The sequence below is a fragment of the Sebastes fasciatus genome, chromosome 14, assembly GCF_043250625.1.
Source record: "Sebastes fasciatus isolate fSebFas1 chromosome 14, fSebFas1.pri, whole genome shotgun sequence".
Lineage (NCBI taxonomy): Eukaryota > Metazoa > Chordata > Actinopteri > Perciformes > Sebastidae > Sebastes > Sebastes fasciatus.
The window spans coordinates 9228150-9248559 of record NC_133808.1 but is presented as its reverse complement, the minus strand read 5'-3'; the positions used below and the strand labels follow the sequence as shown (position 1 = coordinate 9248559).

Sequence of the window (20410 nt, the reverse complement as noted above, 5' to 3'; positions counted from 1 at the left end):
TTTGGACGTTGCAATACACTGGCGGAAACCCTGGCATATTTCTGGATTTCTATTTATTTGACCAATTAGTGGCTTGTGTTGTATCCATCCAGCTAATGTCATTTTCAGTGAAAGGAATCTGCCATATATTTTGCTACAAAGCAGTTTGAAGACAGTTTTTATTTAAAGTAGCCCTGTGGAGTTTTCTCGCAAACATACAAAAGTTCATTATTCAGTGTTACCAAAACTCCTTGTGTGTATCCTTGAGCTCTAACAAACATGTTGAATGCATTTCCTTACTCAATTGAACGTTTATATCCATGTTGACCAGCTTGCAGTCTTCTTCTTCTTCTCTCGAGAAGAACCACATTGCTGCGTTTCTTGGCACAGAAGGCCGCCTGTTGCGTCGCTTGTGTCTTGGCCAAAAAGTTGCACTCGAACACACCGCAAAGACTACAGCCAACGGCCAAAAAGCCTCCAACACGGACCGACTAGAGCCGACGGTGCGGGACACACTGCAAAAACTATAGCTTCAGGTGGATTGATTTGCACTTTGGCAACACAAAGTCTTCTTCTTCCCCCTAAAACAAATGATCGCTTTTACTCAAGCAAGTGTAGTGAGTAATATATCTGTCCTACCAATGTCAGTTTCACTCAACATGAAAGCTGTCGTTGTGCTTACTAGTGTTTTTTCACAAAGATCAAAGAATTATGATGAGTCATTTCTGTAAGTCGACTCATAACAACTCGTACGACCTGCGTCAATCTTATCCGTACTTTTCTCTATTTCTGTAGCCATTTTTCTGTCACTTATTTTCATGGATGTAGCCGGTGTGTCGGTAGCTAGACATCAAGGAAGATGACAAAGACAAAGCTCTGTGATTGGACGATTGTTCTCCAACCTGGGAAATGGCTATCAATGATGCCATAACACCATACTTATTTGAATCATTGAACAAATCCGATCACGGGCAGTGATTGAGAGGTCTGGACTAATATTGGCACGTTTTATCTTTAACGTTATGTAATTGTTTGCTTGTTTTCTCATGAATGGACTCTTGCAACAACATAAAATGTTGTGGTTGCAGCTCTAATCTGTTTTACTGTAAAGAGTCTAACAGGTCCTGTTAGAGGGTGACTGGAATATATCTTATTTATCAGTGAGATATTGTGTCTAAAACGCCTCATGTTGGTCTGAGACTGATAATTTGACACCACACTGCACAGCATGGGTTGTTATGGTGAAAGCCTTCGACGTACTGTAAACAGGATCAGTATACCTCTATGTTCCCTCTGTGTGTGGCTCCTTCCTCCTCTCTCCATCACATCCTCCTCTTCTCCTCTCGTCCTCGTCGTGTAACAAACAGCATGAAGGAGGTTATAATTGGGAGGTCCAGAGCTCTGCCAGGTGGAACCACTTGTATCTGAATACAGGCTCTCGCTCTCTCTCAAGATCTCTCTTGTATATTGTGTCTCTACCACTCTTTCTCTTACTTTATACTCAGTGTCTCACATACTCTGTTCTGCATTATGAATGTGATACAACCATTTGAGTTTTTATATCTATCTGAGATTCTGCACAGCTTTTCTATTCACAAACTGTTTTTTTCCTCTGAGTCATCCACTGTCTATTCAGTACAATACATCTCCAGACCCCCGCCGCCAAAACCCCCGCCTCAGTTCTTAAAGGACCTTGCCAAGCGTTGCCATTAAAAGGCGTTCACCTCATTTACCGTCTTCTTCCTTCCTTCCTTCAGTTTCCTCTCCTTCTGTCTCCAGTCTTTCCTCCAAGCCAAAGAGGAATCCTTCTCTCTTGCAGTCATTTTGAAATTAGTTTTGAAATTAATCTATCCCGTAAAAAACATTTTGAACTGATTTCAAATGTTTTCACCTTTTCCCCCCTCATGTTTCTCATGTTCAGATTGTTTGGCTCACGTTTAAACATTTTCAGTCTTTTCATATCTTTTCTTCAATTCACACTGCCTCAAACGAATCTGTGTTGTGTTGTGATCCATTCTGATCTTTTTGTCAAACAGTTACCGGCCTTTTTGACCCTCTCAAGCATGTTTTACTACATTTAATCACCTATAGATTGTAGCAGTTGATTGAAACTTACCCTAAAGCAGAAGGAGAATACTTGTGCTGCTATGCTAACTATTCAGAGTTCAGAAATTCCTGCCAAAAAGGAGTAAAAACTGCTGTTACAGGAAGGCTGTTTGTTTTTAGCCTTCAAACTAGATTCCTTGATGGGCCTTTCAGTTTTTGCATCAGTTTGTGTTGAGGTTGCTGACAGCCAGTATGGTACTTTATATACCTCTATTACATTTTTAAGTCTCTGTTGTTGCTGACCATGTTCTTCCTTTCTTCCTCTTCCCCCGTTCATCCCTCTCTCCTCACCCTCCAGGTAATTGATGGAAAACTGGCTCCCTTCCTGTCCAAGGTGATCAAGTTTGCCAGCTCCCACGTTTTCAGCTGCAGTTTGTGTCGAGAGAAAGGCTTCATCTGTGAGCTCTGCCAGACCGGACAGGTCATCTACCCCTTCCAGGAGAACGCCACCAAGAGGTACAGATAGAACCTTTCTACACATTTGAACAATTACTTGATCATTGATTTATAGATGAACGTATGATTGATTTAGATTTTATTTTGCCTCTGCGCTGGTGACAACCGTCCGTCACATTCTCGTGAACGCAATATCTCAGGAACGCCTTGAGGGAGTGTCTTCAAGTTTGGCACATATTTTCACTTTGACTCAAGGAAGAACTGATTAGAATTTGGTGGTCAATGGTCAAGGTCACTGTGAGCGTTTTATTCGTCACACACAGCCAATATAACACCTGTACAATCTTTAGTTGTAGCTAGCTACCAATGTAACTTGTGTGTTTGAGTTGACAGCTTAGACTTTGATCTAAAACTTACCAGGAACACCAGTTCTTTTTTAATTTAAATGTTCTTCTTTTTCCTCTCATGTCTGTATGTTGATGAAGTGGAGTCAAACGCCTTATAAGCAACATTTCTTTCCCTCAAATTTAAACATTTTTAACTTGAGTGGACTATTCCAAGATTGAATCATTGTGTTGGTCCAAAATTTGCCTCATGTTAAGTTTACCTTGAGAAATCCTGTTCTGCAGAAGCATCTGGAGAGGTTCTTCAGAAGGCGATGAGTTGAAACAAGAACATTGCATTGAGAGCGTACCTAAAAGCAAAGCACCTGTATGAAAAATATTTCTCTTGAGACTGACATGCTGAATGAACTCCTTTTATAATACCCAGTAGTACAGAGCCATAGGGAAACTGGCGGGAGTGAGAGGACATAAAGTGTAGCATTAATGTCACTGCCTGAGCTAGTAGCTAGATTTATTTCTGTTCCAGGCCCTCAGGTTTAGTATCTGTTTCAACATGCTTTGTAACTGAATGTTTGCTCATGTTCTTCTGTCTTTGAGGACCAATTTAAATTTGAGACCCAGAGAGTCTTTGTCAACATAATATGCTGACATTTTTATGACTTTCCTCGAAATACTGTACTATGACTTTGTTATGACTTTTTTCGACATACTATAGTATGACTTTTACATTTTTTTTCGATACGCTATACTGTGACTTTTTTTTCGACATACTATACTATGACTTTTTAAAATAATTTCGACACACTATACTATGATCTTTTATAATTTTTTTCGACACACTATTATGTCTTTTAAAAATTTTTTCAATATACTATACTGTGACTTTTCTTTCCGAAATGCTATAATATAAGCTTTTTTTCAAATACTATACTATTACTTTTGTTAATATTTTCGGCATACTACACTGACATTTTTTCGACATGACTTTTCTCTATTTCTTTCGACATACTATTGTAGGACTTTAAAATGTTTTCGATATACTATGCTGTGACGTTTTTACGACATGCTATAGTATGACTTATTTAAAATTATTTGGACATACTATATTATTTTTTTTATTTTTTACCACATACTATTCTATGACTTTTTTTCAACACACTATACTATGAAATTTTTTTGCATACTACCTTTTTTCAACATACAATACAATGACTTTTAAAAAAAATTTACATATTTTACTATGACTTTTTTGTATTTTTCTCGACACTAGTATGATTTTTTGTATATTTTCGACATACTATACTGTCTTTTTTTTTTTTAATTTCCGACACTATAGTATGACTTAATTTTTTTTCGATACGCTATACTGTGACTTTTTTTTCACATACTATACTATGACTTTTTTATTTTTATTTTTTCGTCATACTATACTATTTTTTTTTTATTTTGTTAGACATACTATACTTTGACTTTTTTTTAGGCATATTATATGACTTGTTTTTTCGACATGCTAAACTGACTTAAATTTTTTTCGACATACTATACTATGACTTTTTTTCAGACAAATTATACTACGCCTTTTTTTATAAATATTATACTATGACTTTTTATATTTTTTATGACATAAATAACTAACTTTTTTTCGACATGCTATAATATGACTTTTTTTTTTTAAATACTACACTGACATTTTTACGACATACTATACTATGACATTTAAAAAAAAAATTCGATAGTCAAGTTAATTCATGTCAATTTTATTTGTATAGCCCAAAATCACAAATCACAAATTTGCCTCGGAGGGGCTTTACAATCTGTACAGGATACGACACCCTCTATCCTTGACAGTGCAACCCTCACATCGGATAAGGAAAAACTTAACCAAAAAAAAACACTTTTAGCAGGGAGAATGAATAGAAGAAACCTCAGTAAAAGCAACAGAGAAGGGATCCCCCTTCCAGGATGGACAGACGTGCAATAGATGTCGTGTGTACAGAGTAACAACATAATGAAAATACAACATAGACAATCCATGACAAAAATGAATATGTATAATGTGAATATAAGTGAGAAGGTGGATCCAGGAGGATGTCAAGCAGCTTCCAGGCATCGCCAAACAGATAGAGCCAAAGCAACACGACCCCCTCTTGACGCCGAACAGATAGAGCCAGGGCAACACGACCTCCTCTCCACGCCAACCAGATAGAGCCTTAGCAACACAACCTCCTCTCCACGCCATATAGGTAGAACCAGAGCAGCACGACCTCCTCTCCACTACATACTATACTATGACTTTTTTATTTTTTCGACATACTATAACTTTTTTAAATGTTTTCGACATACTATACTATGACTTTTTTTTGTAAGTCATAGTAAATATGTCAAAAAGTATAATAATAGTATAGTAAAAAAAAGTCACACTATAGTATGTCGAAAAACATACAAAAAAGTCATAGTATAGTATGTGGAAATTTAAAAAAAAAGTCATACTATAGTATGTCGAAAAGAAGTCATAGTATAGTATGTCGAAAAAGGTCATAAAAAAACAAAGTACAGTATGTCTAAATGGATGCCACTTAAGCAATAAGATTACGAGTACGTGAGCAAGTGCTCTCACTGGGGCTCTGCAGTTTGTTCGTGACACTGGTTGGCATGTGGATGGTTATTTCCGACAAGGACATCTAACACAGTCCAGAGCCCGATTCCTAGAAGAAACACTGACACTCAGTCTGTACTATCATTTACACACATACACACCTTCCTTGCACAGTTCTGTTTTATGACTTGTGAAGGAAGTGTGAAGTCTTAACTGATGTATTTACTGTTCTTACTGGAACTGAGCGGAGCTGTTGACTTTGTTAATCATACACTGACGGTACGGGTAATTAGCAATAACTGGTTGTAAACAGCCTTCAGTACCATACTTAAGGGATAATTATCAGTCTGTCAGATGCGTGCAGACTGTTGAATAAACTTTGCATTAAAACAGTAATTAGTTCATTTGTCCCGTCTTTCACATCATCGTTTACTTTTTATCTAGTGACAAATTATATCAACTTTTTATTTAGTTTTCGTCATGAATCAAAAGGTAGTCAACGAATATTTTTCTTCATACTTTTAGATGACAAAGTTTGAAAGATTCTGCAAAATACGGTACATAACTTATCTTTGAACATGCTTAATTGTAAGTTATTTCAGTATTGTTTTTGTTGTGTGAAAAAAGGGTGTCAACGAATGTATTTCTTTGTTGAATGAATGAAATGAACACTAGTGTAATATTGAATTGTGATCCACTGAAAATGTAATACATTGCATCAAAGTTTTAATTTTCAATCTTACTCTTTGTTTATTCTTAATATTGTTTTCGTCATGAAAAAAAAAGGTCATCGACAAATATTTTTCTTCATAGTTTACGATATGGAATTGTATCACGGCGGAAATGACAAAATAAAATACATTGCGTCAAAGTTTTCGTTGTGAAAAGGTCGTAGGCGAATATATTTCTTCATAGATTTATGTTGACAAAGACGTGAGAAGTGTTTAATACTTCACCACCAAAATGACCATTTGTAAATCAATTACTTTCCTTGTGTTACCTTGAATTCTTGAAAAGAACTTTGTTTTTCTTGCCTGCCTCCACGCTGAACAGAGAATCAAAACTGAGAAAAGTCAAACTGAATTAAATGAGGGCCGCGTTTAACAACAGCAAAACTATATCAAAACATCTGTTTACAAACTCTCACAGTCATGGAGCCCTCGTGGAGGAGTTTTTGTTGTGAGAAAAAGGTTAAGGTATATTTTTCTCCATAGTTTACGAAATTAAATTGTAGACACAAATGCACACATTGCATCATAGTTTTCGTTGATGTAATTAACACTGCAAGGGGGGAGTGTTTAATACTTAAAGATAGATTTAGATACCGTATTTTACATGCATGGATATTGTAGGAATAAATTACCGGTATTCTAAAAAGTATCATAAAATGTATTTTGGACTTTGCAGAGTCTGTCAATGTCAACATTCTTACATGCAAGGGTTTTTTTTGTTTCGTTTTTGTCGTGGAATAAAAAGGTCAACGAAAAGTAACACGATGTCTTCTAAAAAAAAAATAGCTTGATTACTGACCTGTGTGTTGATCTTTGTGTTTGCAGGTGTGACGGCTGCGGCGCCGTGTTCCACACGGAGTGTCGACAGAAAGCTCAGCCGTGTCCTCGCTGCGTTCGCCGAGAACTCCACCACAAGATGCCGTCCTCCTTCTGGTCACCTGACGACGACAGCCCCGGGTGCTTTCACCTGCCCTACCAAGACACCTGAGACGCACAAATGCAGTAACAATTAGGGTGCTGCCAGGCCATGACGCTGGACAAAGTGCCTGTTTTTCGGATTCGTGTGTGACCACAGGACAAATTCTGTGACAAATTTCAGAGCGCCTGATGCGTCGTCAGGTTTGTGTTTATGCGTGTGTACCAGCTAACACACACATCTGAGCTTAGCCCTCTTTGCCCTACTGTTAAGAGCAGGGAGCAAACTAACTGAAGAACTGCTGCACCAGGCTTCACAGGCTTGTATTTTGTAGTCAAACATCACACGTCAAGGTCATTCTCAGCCCGTCTTCATCTCTTTACCACATCACTGCTCTCACGTATTCCAAATCACAGCTGATAAACTGGAGACAGTCAAACTAATAGTTGGAACATTTTGGTGGTATATTCTAACCATCTTCCAAGCACAAGTTCAGTGATGAAACCATTAGTCAATGGATGAGGCTTCAGCAGTCTTAGTCAAATTAAGTTGGTATTTTCAGTCACAGTTTGTGACAGAAAGAAGTAACAGTCAGTTTAGTATAAAATGTACTATTTGTGTTACTATCCCTCAGCTCAGCAAGGACACACTGTCTGGGGAACCAAAAAGGGAATTTTGTACTGAAAAAGTCTCTAAATTTGAAATATTTCCACTTGATTTGTCTAACTCAGACTAATGGCCAGTATGATCAGGAGGAATGATTGCAGCACACAAAAACATTTTCAATGTACATAAGGGTATGTGAGGATTGTTGTAAGACAGACTTGTGAACCTGCCCTTTAATCAGTTTTCAGAATATCAATAGAAGCTTCTCAAACCACTCCTGCAGCATCATCCACTATTTCATTGTCCGTCTGCATGCTCACTATGTTCCAAACCTACTATTATGTTTGCCGTAATATTACTACATACTATGGCTGTAAATCAATTAAAATATTTAATCGCATGATTGTCCATAGTTATCCCCAAGTAATCACAAATTAATCACATTTTTTTATCTGTTCAGAATGTACCTTAAAGGGAGATTTGTCAAGTATTTAATATTCTTATCAACATGGTAGTGGGCAAATATGCTTGCTTAATGCAAATGTATGTATATATGTATTAATGGAAATCAATTAATAACACAACACAATGACAAATATTGTCCAGAAACCCTCACAGGTACTGCATTTGGCATAAAAATATGCTCGAATCATAACATGGTAAACTGCAGCCCAACAGGCAACAACAGCTGTCAGTGTGTCAGTGTGCTGACTTGACTATGACTTGCCCCAAACTGCATGTGATTATCATAAAGATAAAAAGTTAAAACCCCAGTAAAGTACTGTTACTGGTCATTCCAGACACACAAGCTTGACAAAATTTCCAGTGAATTTGGACACATATTTAGGAAAATATCAGTGTTTGGAACATATGGCTCAACAGCGGGAAAGTGGATTATGATGCAGGGACGGTATCATAAGTTTCTGTGAAGGTTTTTATAATTTTCTTTCTAACCGTGACAACTTGTGGCCAATGAAATCCACTGTAACTGACTAAATCCAAGTTTTACAGTGATATTCAAGTCTTAGGAGTATTTGATTACATTTGGGATGTAACTGGAACCATTAGATTGAGATGTTTTACCCAATAATAATAACAATACAAGTAATAAATGATAGCCGTGATTGAAGTATAGAAATCCATCTTTTATCAGATCTCATTCTCCTTTTCCTTAAACTGAGTTATTTAACTAGTAGCTGTGGAATGAAAGATGTTTTTCAACTCACTCATTTTAAATCACTGTTCTTTTGATGTAAATTGTAAACAGACTTCAATTTAAAAAGGGACTCTGTCAGTCTGTCTGTCTGTCTGAGCACATTTTCTTCCCTCCGTCAGTCTAACTGTAAAATAACAGAGGCAATAATCTACTGTAACTTATTCTTTCATTGTTGCCTTTCCTTTCCTCCTCTCTTCCTCTGATTCTCCTTCCTGTTGGGCTTTATTCATGCAGAATCTATCAACGATAGCAGCTTTAGCTTTTAGTATCTCTATGCAACCTAGATGGCCTTTATAACTCACTGCTGTCATGTATAAAGGTCTGGAGACACTTTACATTTATGTTTTAACACTGCAGCACCAGCTGTGTTCCCATCCTGTTTTATGGCAAATTGTACCGTTTGGAATAATGTTTAATGTTGGAATAATAAACATTAGGTTTGTAGCCGATAAAGTCAACTTGATGAGTGCCCAAAAACAAAATCAACAAGGAGAAAAACAGAAAATCATTTTCAAGATTTTGCAAAAAGTTTGCAAATTGTTGTTTCAGAATCAGTTCATGTTTTTGGTGGATCTAAAACTATTGATGAGGCTAATCATGCAAATTACATTTTTAACAGTTAGTTTTTTTTTCTACAAACAAAATACAGTGTTGCTCCAATCAGAAATTGTAAACTTTTTTGGGGCTTCATAAAGTCATGGATTACAGCTTTAAAGTTGCCAGAATTTGTAATAATTTGGATGGAAACATAGCTGCTATTTCTTCCTGCTACTTGTTTTCTTTTCTGATAAACTGAAGTCTGATGTCAGAATGATTTTATTTTATTTTGTGTTATTTCTTTGTTCATCTGTCTTTATCCTGTTTGTCCAACTTGTTTGAGCCATAAAACATGTTAACTCTGAAGGGAATTTATGTAAGTGTGAACAATCTGCTGTAATCAGCAGTGGGTTTATTCGTGAATATGTATTTTTGATATATCAGACTGACAGTTATTCATGTTTATGAAGCATGTAGGATACTGTAGACTAAAAACTAAATAACCCTGTGTAGTTTAAAATATGGCAGGAAAAGTGCACTAATGTGTCATTTCTTTTGTTTTTATTTAGTTTCTAAGGTCAAACAGGTGATATTAAAAATGAAATATTTGTTATTGTTGACTGATTGTGCCTGTTGCATAAAAACAGATGAAAGGGTTTTAAAGCCTTTGGTTGAAATATAGTATATGTTGACTGTGAATTTTTATTTATTTTTTTTAATTTGGGTGCTGTTTTTTTGTTTGTTTTTTTAAATCATGCTGTTCATGTGTGTACTATGGAGCCCAGCAGGTTTCATGGATCATTATTTATTTATTTATTGTTTTTTATTTGTGCACACAGATAAGAGTTCTGCACAGGCCTAAAACGGAGCGCTAACCTGGCTGAACCAGACTGGTTCTGCTAAATTTTAGACCCGAACACCCAAACTCAACCCGCAATCCAAAGCTATAGTTGAGCTTTATGTCATTCATTACCGACTGGGCATTACATATCTACTTGCAACACATGACACACACGGAAGTAGATGACTGAAAAAATAATCAAACCTCAACCTAGCCTAAATTAAAAGCTTTACGCTTATTACGCTTTAAATATTTCAGATAGCAGTACTCCTATCACAGATTACTAATGTGAGAGTACAAATTACTGTGATAAAATGTGTCTTTTTTAAGCAATGTTAACTTGTAAAATATATTTAAGGCAAAATCTGAATCTATATAGTATCAGTTTTACCTCCAAATTGACTGAAGAAAAGTCGCATACCGAACCATAACATACTTTACCAAACTGTGAACTGTGAGGGACAAATAGTTTCTATCTCTACAGAATATTGATGCTTATTCCAGAGCATGAATTACTAATTTGTGAGCACAAATTACCCCCCCCCCCCTGTAGTCTGCCTCTATGTAGTTACAGTAGCTGACTTGTAGACTTGTGCATTTGATCACTTTAAAAGTATTATTTATTCATTGGCTTGTTTTATGCAGTATGTTTGTATGTCTGTTCATTCGTACAACTTGGAAGTGTTGTTTGTGTTAAATTGTTTTTTTTTTAACTGTCCTTCTTACAATTTTGCCAATTTTCTTTTCCATCTGGAATCATAAGTATGAACAACCTGTTGTGAATGATGTTTACCTGTTAACCTGCTAAGCCTCTGTTATCTTTTCCCTGTAGTGACAAAACCCAGTTTAGACAAAACCAGGAGTATATTTGAACTGTATTTATTTACAGGTTGTCACACGACTTGAAATATTGTTTGTGTTGCAGGCACATTACGATCATCGCAGTATGTTTTACTTGACGTGTTTTGAGAAGAATATGTTATACAGTATTTAAGTAGAATAACTGGACTGAAATCTCTTCTCTCTTTTGCACTTTTTAAGTTATTGGTCTGTTTTTTTATGATCGTTTCTTTTCATTGCAGCCAAACTTCTTATGCAAATACAGGGAGCTGATTTTCAGATTTAATCCTCCTTTCTGGTTTTGTTCAGATTTGTCCGCTAGCCACTGATGCCAATAAAGACAAACTTCTTAATAGTAAAAGTGTTTGAATCCTGTGTGGACAAATGCTCATATTGTTGTCCTGAGGACATTTGGGTTTGACTTCCTTTAACTCCTGCGGCTCTTCTATTCCTTCTAAAGAACGTATTGCTAAGAAGTGAAAGTCAATTGTTCGTTCCATTGCAATGTCATTGCACAGCAGCAAAGCTACGCCTCCGCCATTTTGGACTGAAAGCGACTCCTGTACGCCAGTAAAACGTCCGTCTACAAAGTGCCGTACAAAAGTAAAACAAAATTATTTCTATTCTATTGTCATATTTAATGTCTCCGAAATGGCCTATGTTGAACAATACAAACATTATAAATTATAAATATGCATACTATTATAACTATTTACTCACTTATTATTATTTATTAAACTTTTTTGCTCAGCCGCCTCCCAGAGGAGCATAAAGTCGGCGATGGACATGAATGGAAGTTCAATCTCAATCTTTTTCATGTCAAGGAATCGCCAAAATCGATGTCCAATAGACCACAGCCCATGGATGTATAAGAGGTTGTGTCCTGTGCTTTTGCCCTGCGTGTTAGTAAATAGCCTACAACTACATTACATCCCGTTTATGTAATGCTACTAGCGCTACTAGCTACTGGCCGATAGCCGGTTGTTTGGGAACAGAGATGTTAATACATCCACCACGATACAGGCTGACAGCATACAGCCCATGGGTGTATTAGAAGATAATAAAAGTGGTGAATTACAGCCAATATATCCATAATTACAGCGGCATACAGCTAGCAGGAAGCTGGCAGAACCGGATATGTCATATGAGTGTGATTAGTTCATTTATTATTATTAGTTCATTTATGATTTAATTAATAACTATTTAAAAAAGGGCTATTTAAGTGTTCGTACTGGAAAGTTGATTTACCTAAAAAAAAAATGTATCCTCTGATTTACAGACGTCCCTTTATACATCCATGGCTATGGACTCATTGGTGTTTTCAGTCCAAAATGGCGGCTGCACTACTGGGTTTAATTTTGTTAAATGATCATTAAGCTAGTAGTGTTGGCTTGCATTGGTGAGCTAACAGCGTCAGCTACAAATGGAAGCTGTGTACAGTATTTAATATCGACACCATACTGAGCATATGAATGAACAGAAGTGGATTGTGCAGCAGGAAGGACTTGGAAAGTTTTAAATACTGTTTAAGCATTTTAATTTTTTTGCCATAAAACTGGATTGTTATGAATTCAAGGTGACAATCACAACAATCCGCGAAAGAACACAACACAACACAATCCTCGTCAGCAGATGGAAATCAACTTTAAATCTCAATATAACAAGTTGCGAAACTCTCACGAGATGGTTGAGGTTAGGCATTGACCTCAAATGGTCATGGTTAGAAGTAGATCGTCGGGCAGCGAGTCTCGCCAGAGTTCTCGCACGTTTTTCGCAACTTGTGGCTAACCACCTAGACGTGACCAATTTAAACTTCAACATGGACAGGAAGTCCTTAAAATGCTCCGAAAAATGTAAATGTGACCATCTACAATTCTATGGCAAACTCCATCTGCTGAAGAAGATCTAATGTTCGGGTCAAAGGTCCCAGAACAGCTAATAACGGGCATTGGGGTGAGATTGTTTCGTGAATTGGAACAAACCAGACGCGTCATTCCCAGGTAGACAAATCCCTACCATAACTGAAAGAGAGCGAATTACTTACCTCTACATTCATTGCTTCACGTTGCCGTTGCCGTCCACGCCACCCAGCAACACAGAACACAACAGCAGGTCTTGTAGAAGCATCCTTGGCTCTCAGTTTACAGATCTGGAACAAAAGGAAAAGTGTGTTAGAATCACAGATGCACAGGTACGTTAAAAAGTCCCATGAAACGGTATTATTTCTTCCTTGATATGAAGCATCTCCTGTTGAAACAAGAGTTTGGGGCAGATCATTAAACAGTGAGGGATCAGTCTTAAAAAGCATGATGGCTGATTAGTTATGAAGAGAAAAGCAGGTACATCTGATGGGACACAGAAAGGATTGTTTAAATATGTAGGATGACTTTATTCGCTGGACTTGTAGTTACTGAAGATCAACTTTTCCAGGAAGTTCAAGTGTCCCTTTCATGGTTAATAGTGTTGATTAACAAATAACGTAGTCAATTCTTGCATTTTTGTTTAGTTTATAAGTAATTTTAAGCCAAACCATGAATTTATTTTTTTTTTTTTTACAAAGCCTAACCTAGTAGTTTTGTTGCCTAAACCTAACTAAATTATGTTGCATTTTGGTTTGGTTTGGTTTCAATGTCGTAGTCATTTTAAGCCAAACCATGATGTTTTTTTTACTAAACCTAACCAAGTAGTTTTGTTGCATTTTCGTTTTTGTTTTGTTTCCATTTACAACGTTAATCACGTGTTAAAAACTGATTAAAACTGCGACTGCAATCCGGGAGAAAATACGTTTCCCTCAAAAGGTATTTTGGTTATGCAGTTTAGTGGTATGGGAAGGTAATTTAGGCTGAAGTATCTTCACAACTATTTAATGGATTACGATGTAATTCTGTACATACATTCATTGTCCCAATAGGATGAATCTTAATGACTTTGGTGATTCTCTAATAATGCCACCATGAAGCTGACATTTGTGGTGTTGAATGAAGTGTCTCAGCAATTATTACATGGATTGCCATGAATCTTAGTACACACATTAATATCGCCCTCAGGATGCATTATAACAACTTTGCTGATCCTCTGACTTTTCTTCTAGCGCCATCATCAGGTCAAACTTTCAATTCGTCCAATACTTTGGTCCATGACTAAACTAATGACATTCCCATCAGCCTCAGCTGGACTTGTGTTTAGTGCTAGTTAGTAAATGTTAGCACACTGACACATTAAACTAAGATGGTGAACATTTTACCTGCTAAACATCAGCATTTTAGAATTAGCATTTCGCTCAAAGCCTCACAGAGCTGATAGCATGCCAACCCAGATATTCAAATGGAAATTTTAACATTTCCATTCCACTATAATTTCATAATAACTAGGCTAAACTCCATCTGGTGAAGAAGAACATATGATATAATTTAAAGACGCTCCAGAACAGCCACTAAAATGGACTTTGTGGTGAGATTGTTTTGACAACTACTGGTTCCAAGGGGTCAAGAATGGACTTCCAAACTAGCTCGAACTTTTGCTGAGATGACACACGATAACGTGTCAGCTTGTGGCTGCTTGTCAGGTTATGAGCTCAGCCTCAAACTGAGCTGAGAGGAAAAAAACAGATTCATGTGGATACAAGGTGCATGTAAACCTGCCTGAGTGAATATGCATATTGTCTGAGAGAGCAGGGAGCTGAATCATTCGCCTGTGATGTATGTCGAGCAGCGGGCAAATTGAAGCTGAGTGTCGACCACGCTTAATTGTCATCGCCAATTAGTGCATTGTGGGACGCCCACAATGGATCAACTGTAGCGAGTAGAACGAAGTCCTTTGTGCTTCTCCAATGGCCCGCGGGCCAGTCAAGACTCATTTAGGACCCGAACAACGACGGAGCAGAAATGCCAACGAAAATGAAAACAAAAGACAGTTTAAGGAGAAAAAGAGGACGGAGGAAAGAAAAAGAGAGGAGGAGGGGGGGAGGTGGACAACGGTCACAGGGGAGTGAAGGACTGGGCCTCTGCTCTCCCAACATGAGAGGAGGGTGTATGGCTCTGACACACACACACACACACACGCAGTGCCCCCCCGCCCTGACATTTAGGGAGCTGCTACACAAAAGCTGGCAGGGCCCCAATGTTCCCAGTGACCCGGTTGTTCAGAGGCTCGTTTAGCCACGTCCAAGCTTTCAGCAGGTTTGAGCCGAGCAGATTGTCTGAGTGCTTTTGTCAGTGTTAAAGGGTAGATCCACTGTTTTTTTTCCCAACTCGAATCCTTACTAAAATCTGTTTGCAATTAAGAATAAAACAACTTCCTTCACCAGGCTTTAACGCAGTCCAAACAGGGAATCATTGAAGCCAAAATCAGGATAAATTAGTTTTTTCTAAGTTCGCAGGCGGTCATACCCAGGACTTTTAAAAATACTCAGGTCATGAATCCAAATCCCCCAAGCAGAACCACAGCAACCTCAAAAAAAGTCTGACTGACTGGCTACCAAACGAACTCTGTACAATTTTTCTGAGTATTTAAGATAAATCATGCAATTTCATGTTTTATTTGTTCATTTAACTGTTCAATCATATGATCTCTATTATAACCTCCCTACATAGTTTCTCTACATTTGCACATATGTAATCATACTTTAATTTAATTTATTTAGATTTTGTTTATAAATAGTAAAATATTTATCTGAATCTGAATCAGCCTTAAAAAATATATGTGTAATTGTATGATATAAGCTCCTCTAAGATTCTGCTCACAGGATAATCTGTCAACAGAAAACTAATCATCACTATTTTGACTTAATTGACTGATTGCTATGTCTGTGCCGGTATATGAAGATGTACAAAATAATGTCAATACAAACGGACAAGAATATTTTTTTGTTTTGTTTTTCCACTTTTCTTAGTATGGTGCTTCATGATTTGAAACAACTAAATCAAAAGTTATCGGTTATGTAAAAACACCTGTAGCATGTAGAGGAATATAAAAATGACTGATTGGCCTTTAAATCATTGGACAGAATGGTACCTGATTACGTTCGTGGAAGAACTGAAACCAAACTGAGCTCACTTATCACTGATGTCAATATACTGCAGCTCCACCATTGTTAGAAAAAAATAAAACTCAAAACAATAAACTAAAATCCAAATAGGACTGATAACAGGGAATGATTAATGAGTGATTAAATCAATTACAATTAAACATTTGTCACTGTGTTATCAACAGAGAGACGTGTGTGCGTGTGTGTGTGTGTGTACACACAGCAGGACTGAGGCTTTGTGCAGACACCTGTATGAGCCGACAGGGAGGAGAAATGAAACCACACAGGAACAGATGTTGTTTCAAAAAGGCTTTGACGGACAACAACTCCACTGACGGTCGTTTAGTTTTTGTGCTGATTAACAATTCAGTGCCTCAAATGTCATTTTACTGTTAAAACAAGTGCAAACACACACAGAGACCAAAACTAACAGAAATGTATGACTAAAATTAGACTAAAACTAATATACATATTCTTCAAAAGACTAAAACTAAATCAAAATCAGGTGTCAAAATTCACACTGACCCCTTGTAGGTGGCTCTGAAACGTTTGGGTCTTGCTCCCTCAGCTTTAGTCCGCTTGGATTCACAGCAGTTACAATAGATTCCAACGGAGAACTAGATTTACTGTAAAAACAAATCAAAACATCTTCTTCATCATAACAGAGTTAAATACACTACTTACATGCCCCTCTTTAGCTCTTCTAGAAGTTGCACATTTATTGACAAGGAGACACTTGTATACCATGTCATTTTGAGCTGAGTTTCATGACATCATGGACTAGAAGTCCTTAAAGCGACAATAATCAATATTTTTATAATAATATATCAAATTACAATGTGAAAGGGGTCCATCATAGTGATGAATCCAATAAAGAATTATCACCTGAATCTGCAGCTCCCCTTGGCTTTACAGAGCATTACGGTGAGTTTCAGCTCATTGCTTATCTGTCTGGCCCACAACGTTACTGTTTTGGCTCACTGTCACTGCTCTCATAGCGTTGTTTACAGTGAAAAAGCTCTAAAACCCCCACTGTACACTATACCTCTCAGCAGCAAACAGACAAATTTAGCGACTTAAATGCTCCACTCTGTTCAACAGCTAACAGCTAAAGAGACAGATATTTCCCTCCGGAGATGTTTGGAGATTAAAGACAAAGCTAAAAGATGCCAAATCAGTTATTGCAGGTCTAAAGTGCTTAGAAAAAAAAGTTAAAGCAGCAGAAGGCAGTATATTTTTGTCATCATTGGGCAAAAATTCCATAATAACCTTTCAGCATATTGTAATTCAAGTGTTCTGAGAGATAGCTAGACTTCTGCTCCTCCTCATGGCTCTGTTTTCAGACTTTAAAAAAATCTAGCCTGTGACGGGAGACTTTGGCCAATCACAGGTCATTTCAGAGAGAGAAAGCGTTCCTATTAGCTGTGCTCTGGCTGGTGGGCGGTGTTTGGTATTTCCTCAACAGATCTCAACATGGCTTCCGGGTCACAAACTCTCATTTTACAGCTAAACAGTACACTACAAGATGATTCTGAAAACATTTGAGGCGGGAAATAGGCATTACAGTAACAGAATATTGATTCATATTTGATCAGCGCTGCCTAGTTTGACCGTTTGATTGGAGTTTGTGAGTGATTGACAGCTGCTCAGAGACGGCAGACTCTAGCTCATATTGTGAAATCTTGCCGATGCCATTAGAAGCACCAGAGGACACAGAAGAACAGGATTTTTTTCCAGATTACCCGTCTCATGCACTACCGTCAGGATATAGTGACCGTTTTATAAAAATAACTTATTTTTTAAAATCACATTTGCTCCATTTTAACCAACTGCAGCTTTAATCTGCTGATGAAGATCATGTGCTATGGTTGAAAGCTCTAGAACAGTGACTAAATGGACCTTGTTTTGTCCAGAGAAGCAGCGGACTGTAATGTCATTTACATGACTACCAGCCGGACTACTAAATTTTAGCTTCCGACATCATAAGCTACATGTATTGCTGTAGCAAAAGAAGTGTAGCTGAGTTTATTAAATTGAGCAAGAGTGTGTTTCATTGTTCAACATTTCAACTATTCATTTTACTGCAGAAGGCTGCGTTACTTTTTCTTGCAAAAGTTAAACAGTCACTTTTACCTGTTGGTCTGAGACAGGAGGTGTTGGTCTGAGACACCTCTGGTGCAAAAGACCTTGATTTGGCACACTTTTTCACCTTGGCAGAAACGATTAGGGTTCTTCTTCCTATAGATGATACAAGGGATGCAATAAAAATGTTACTTGACCATCCGTATGCTGGAGTTTTGTAAAACATATGAATCAGCACATTAAGCTGAAAACATTTGACTGACTCGTTGTGTCCTGTCCTTGACGAAAATCCTAATAAAGACCACAACACCTCTACTTGCAGAAACGTACAGCTTTAAATGTTAACGTACCCTCATTCACTATATATCACAGTTATGGCACTTGACTGTATGTTCTAATGTGTTTTTCTTCCCTTCCAGGCAGCTGTTGGTTTCCATTCATTTCACCATCACATTAAGATCAACTTGCAGAGACTTAATACAGCCAGACAATACAAATACAGATTGATGTTAAAAAAAAAAAAGTCTGAGACAACAGTAACGAAACAGGCGTGATGTTTGTTCACTGTGACGGATCACACTCACTCAAACAAGCTCCAAGTCTCTGCATGTTGATTTTCATGCAGCGCTGACATGAAAGAGGCTGACACACAATCTACTGTAGGTTTTGGACCAAAAAAAATGTTCTGTAGTAAAGTCTGCATCATTTGTAAGTAAATAGTCTAAAGGTGTGTGCAGACTGAACACAAAGAGAGGTTTAGAGGCAGAAACATTACAATCAAATCAAAGTCACACATGGACACTGATTTGTATGTGTCCTCTCTGTCAACTACAAAATAAAAGCGTAAGAAAATAGATACGGATTTGCTCACAGAAGTGGTACTGTAGCCAAAGACAAAACCATGAGAATTAAAAATGATGCAAAAATTGCAAAAACCCAAAGCTGATTGACGACAAAGAGAAAAAAAGAGAGTCGGCTGATAGCTACAGTTGTAAAAATGGTGAATTGCCTACAAAATACACTCTGAAGTAGACTGAAGACTACAAATATGAAACTGAAAAAAATCTGGAGGTATGGAGTTAGAAAGAAGTGAGCAGACCTCTGTATTCAGCTCCTCATCCCTGCTCAGGCCACATTGCTCGTCTACCACAGCTGTCTGTGGTTGAGTTGCATTATGGGTAATGTAGGCAGACAGGGAGAATGCGTGAGTAAAAGAAAAAACAATATCTCTGGTTCTGCTGCATCGATTTTGATACTAAAAAAAAAGTTGATAGTGAATCCGAAGGAGTGCAATTCTCTCTTTCAAATCAGAGTTTCTCAACCTTTTCTGGCCCATTTTGAGCTCCTAAAATTCTCTAAGTGACTCCAACAAGTTGTCAAGGTTTACATGAATTTGATCAAACTGTAGTTCAATTTTTAGTACAGTAAGAATTCACATTGAAAATCAGCATCAGCTGAGCCAACAGCTGATGCTGTAGCTAATGCCACGGTTGAGAAACTCCTGGTAGCTCCTTTAAAACATCTGACGTGATGACAAGAGCTCCAGAAATGTTTATTCTGCATTTCTGTCCTCAATCATTTTTAAATATATCTTAATCTTTGATAAAATGAACAAAGTATATTGATGATTAATAAAAGGAGTTTTTACTTGTTGCCCAGCAGCGTACTGTATGTGTGCTTTTGTACTTCCATCTTTGTGTGGACCAGTTTGAGTTTTAGACCTTTGTAGTGAGGACAGGTTCGAGTAGTTTGTTTCTGGTGTTCTGGTCTTCTTCGAATGTCTGTTTGAGGGTCTGGGTTAAAACTAGTAGGTTATGGTAACAGGCGAGGTTATTCATTATGTCAATGAGGGTCCTCACTGGTATAGAAATACAGATTTGTGTGTGTGTGTGTGTGTGTGTACCTTGTAGTTACCTGATCGCTAGTGATGCAGGTCTCCGTGTGTTCTCACTTACAGCTGGGAAAATCACCACAAGTAATCACACATATGTGTGTGTGTGTGTGTGTGTGTGTGTGTGTGTGTGTGTGTAAACATGAGATTGATGCCGTCCAGGCTTTACGCATGAACTCCTCGATGTTTGCTTTCATTTGTCAAAGTAACCCGAGTGAAGGTAAATCAGACTGAGAAAGACTTTTCTCGGCTGATATGTTGAGCACAAACACACACATACACACACGCACACACACACACACA

General features: G+C 37.5%; 1 protein-coding gene and 1 long non-coding RNA gene across 4 annotated transcripts in view; one reads left to right on the top strand and one right to left on the bottom strand.

Moving 5' to 3' along the window:
• plekhm3 (pleckstrin homology domain containing, family M, member 3) overlaps positions 1 to 11469 on the top strand; it is a 53055-nt gene extending 41586 nt beyond the window's left edge. For all 3 annotated transcript variants that reach the window (XM_074658497.1, XM_074658495.1, XM_074658498.1), the window contains exons 7-8: positions 2384 to 2541; positions 6978 to 11469. In XM_074658497.1, the coding sequence (XP_074514598.1) occupies positions 2384 to 2541; positions 6978 to 7140 (321 nt within the window). In that variant the 3' untranslated portion in view covers positions 7141 to 11469. The remainder of the gene's footprint in view (positions 1 to 2383; positions 2542 to 6977) is intronic.
• Positions 2962 to 20126, bottom strand: LOC141782319 (uncharacterized). Its single transcript, XR_012597098.1, has 6 exons — positions 19316 to 20126; positions 18268 to 18372; positions 16660 to 16760; positions 13153 to 13257; positions 6952 to 7136; positions 2962 to 3175 (listed from the first exon to the last, which is right to left on the bottom strand). It is a non-coding gene; the product is annotated as an uncharacterized LOC141782319 (long non-coding RNA).
• Between the last annotated feature and the right edge of the window lie 284 nt (positions 20127 to 20410).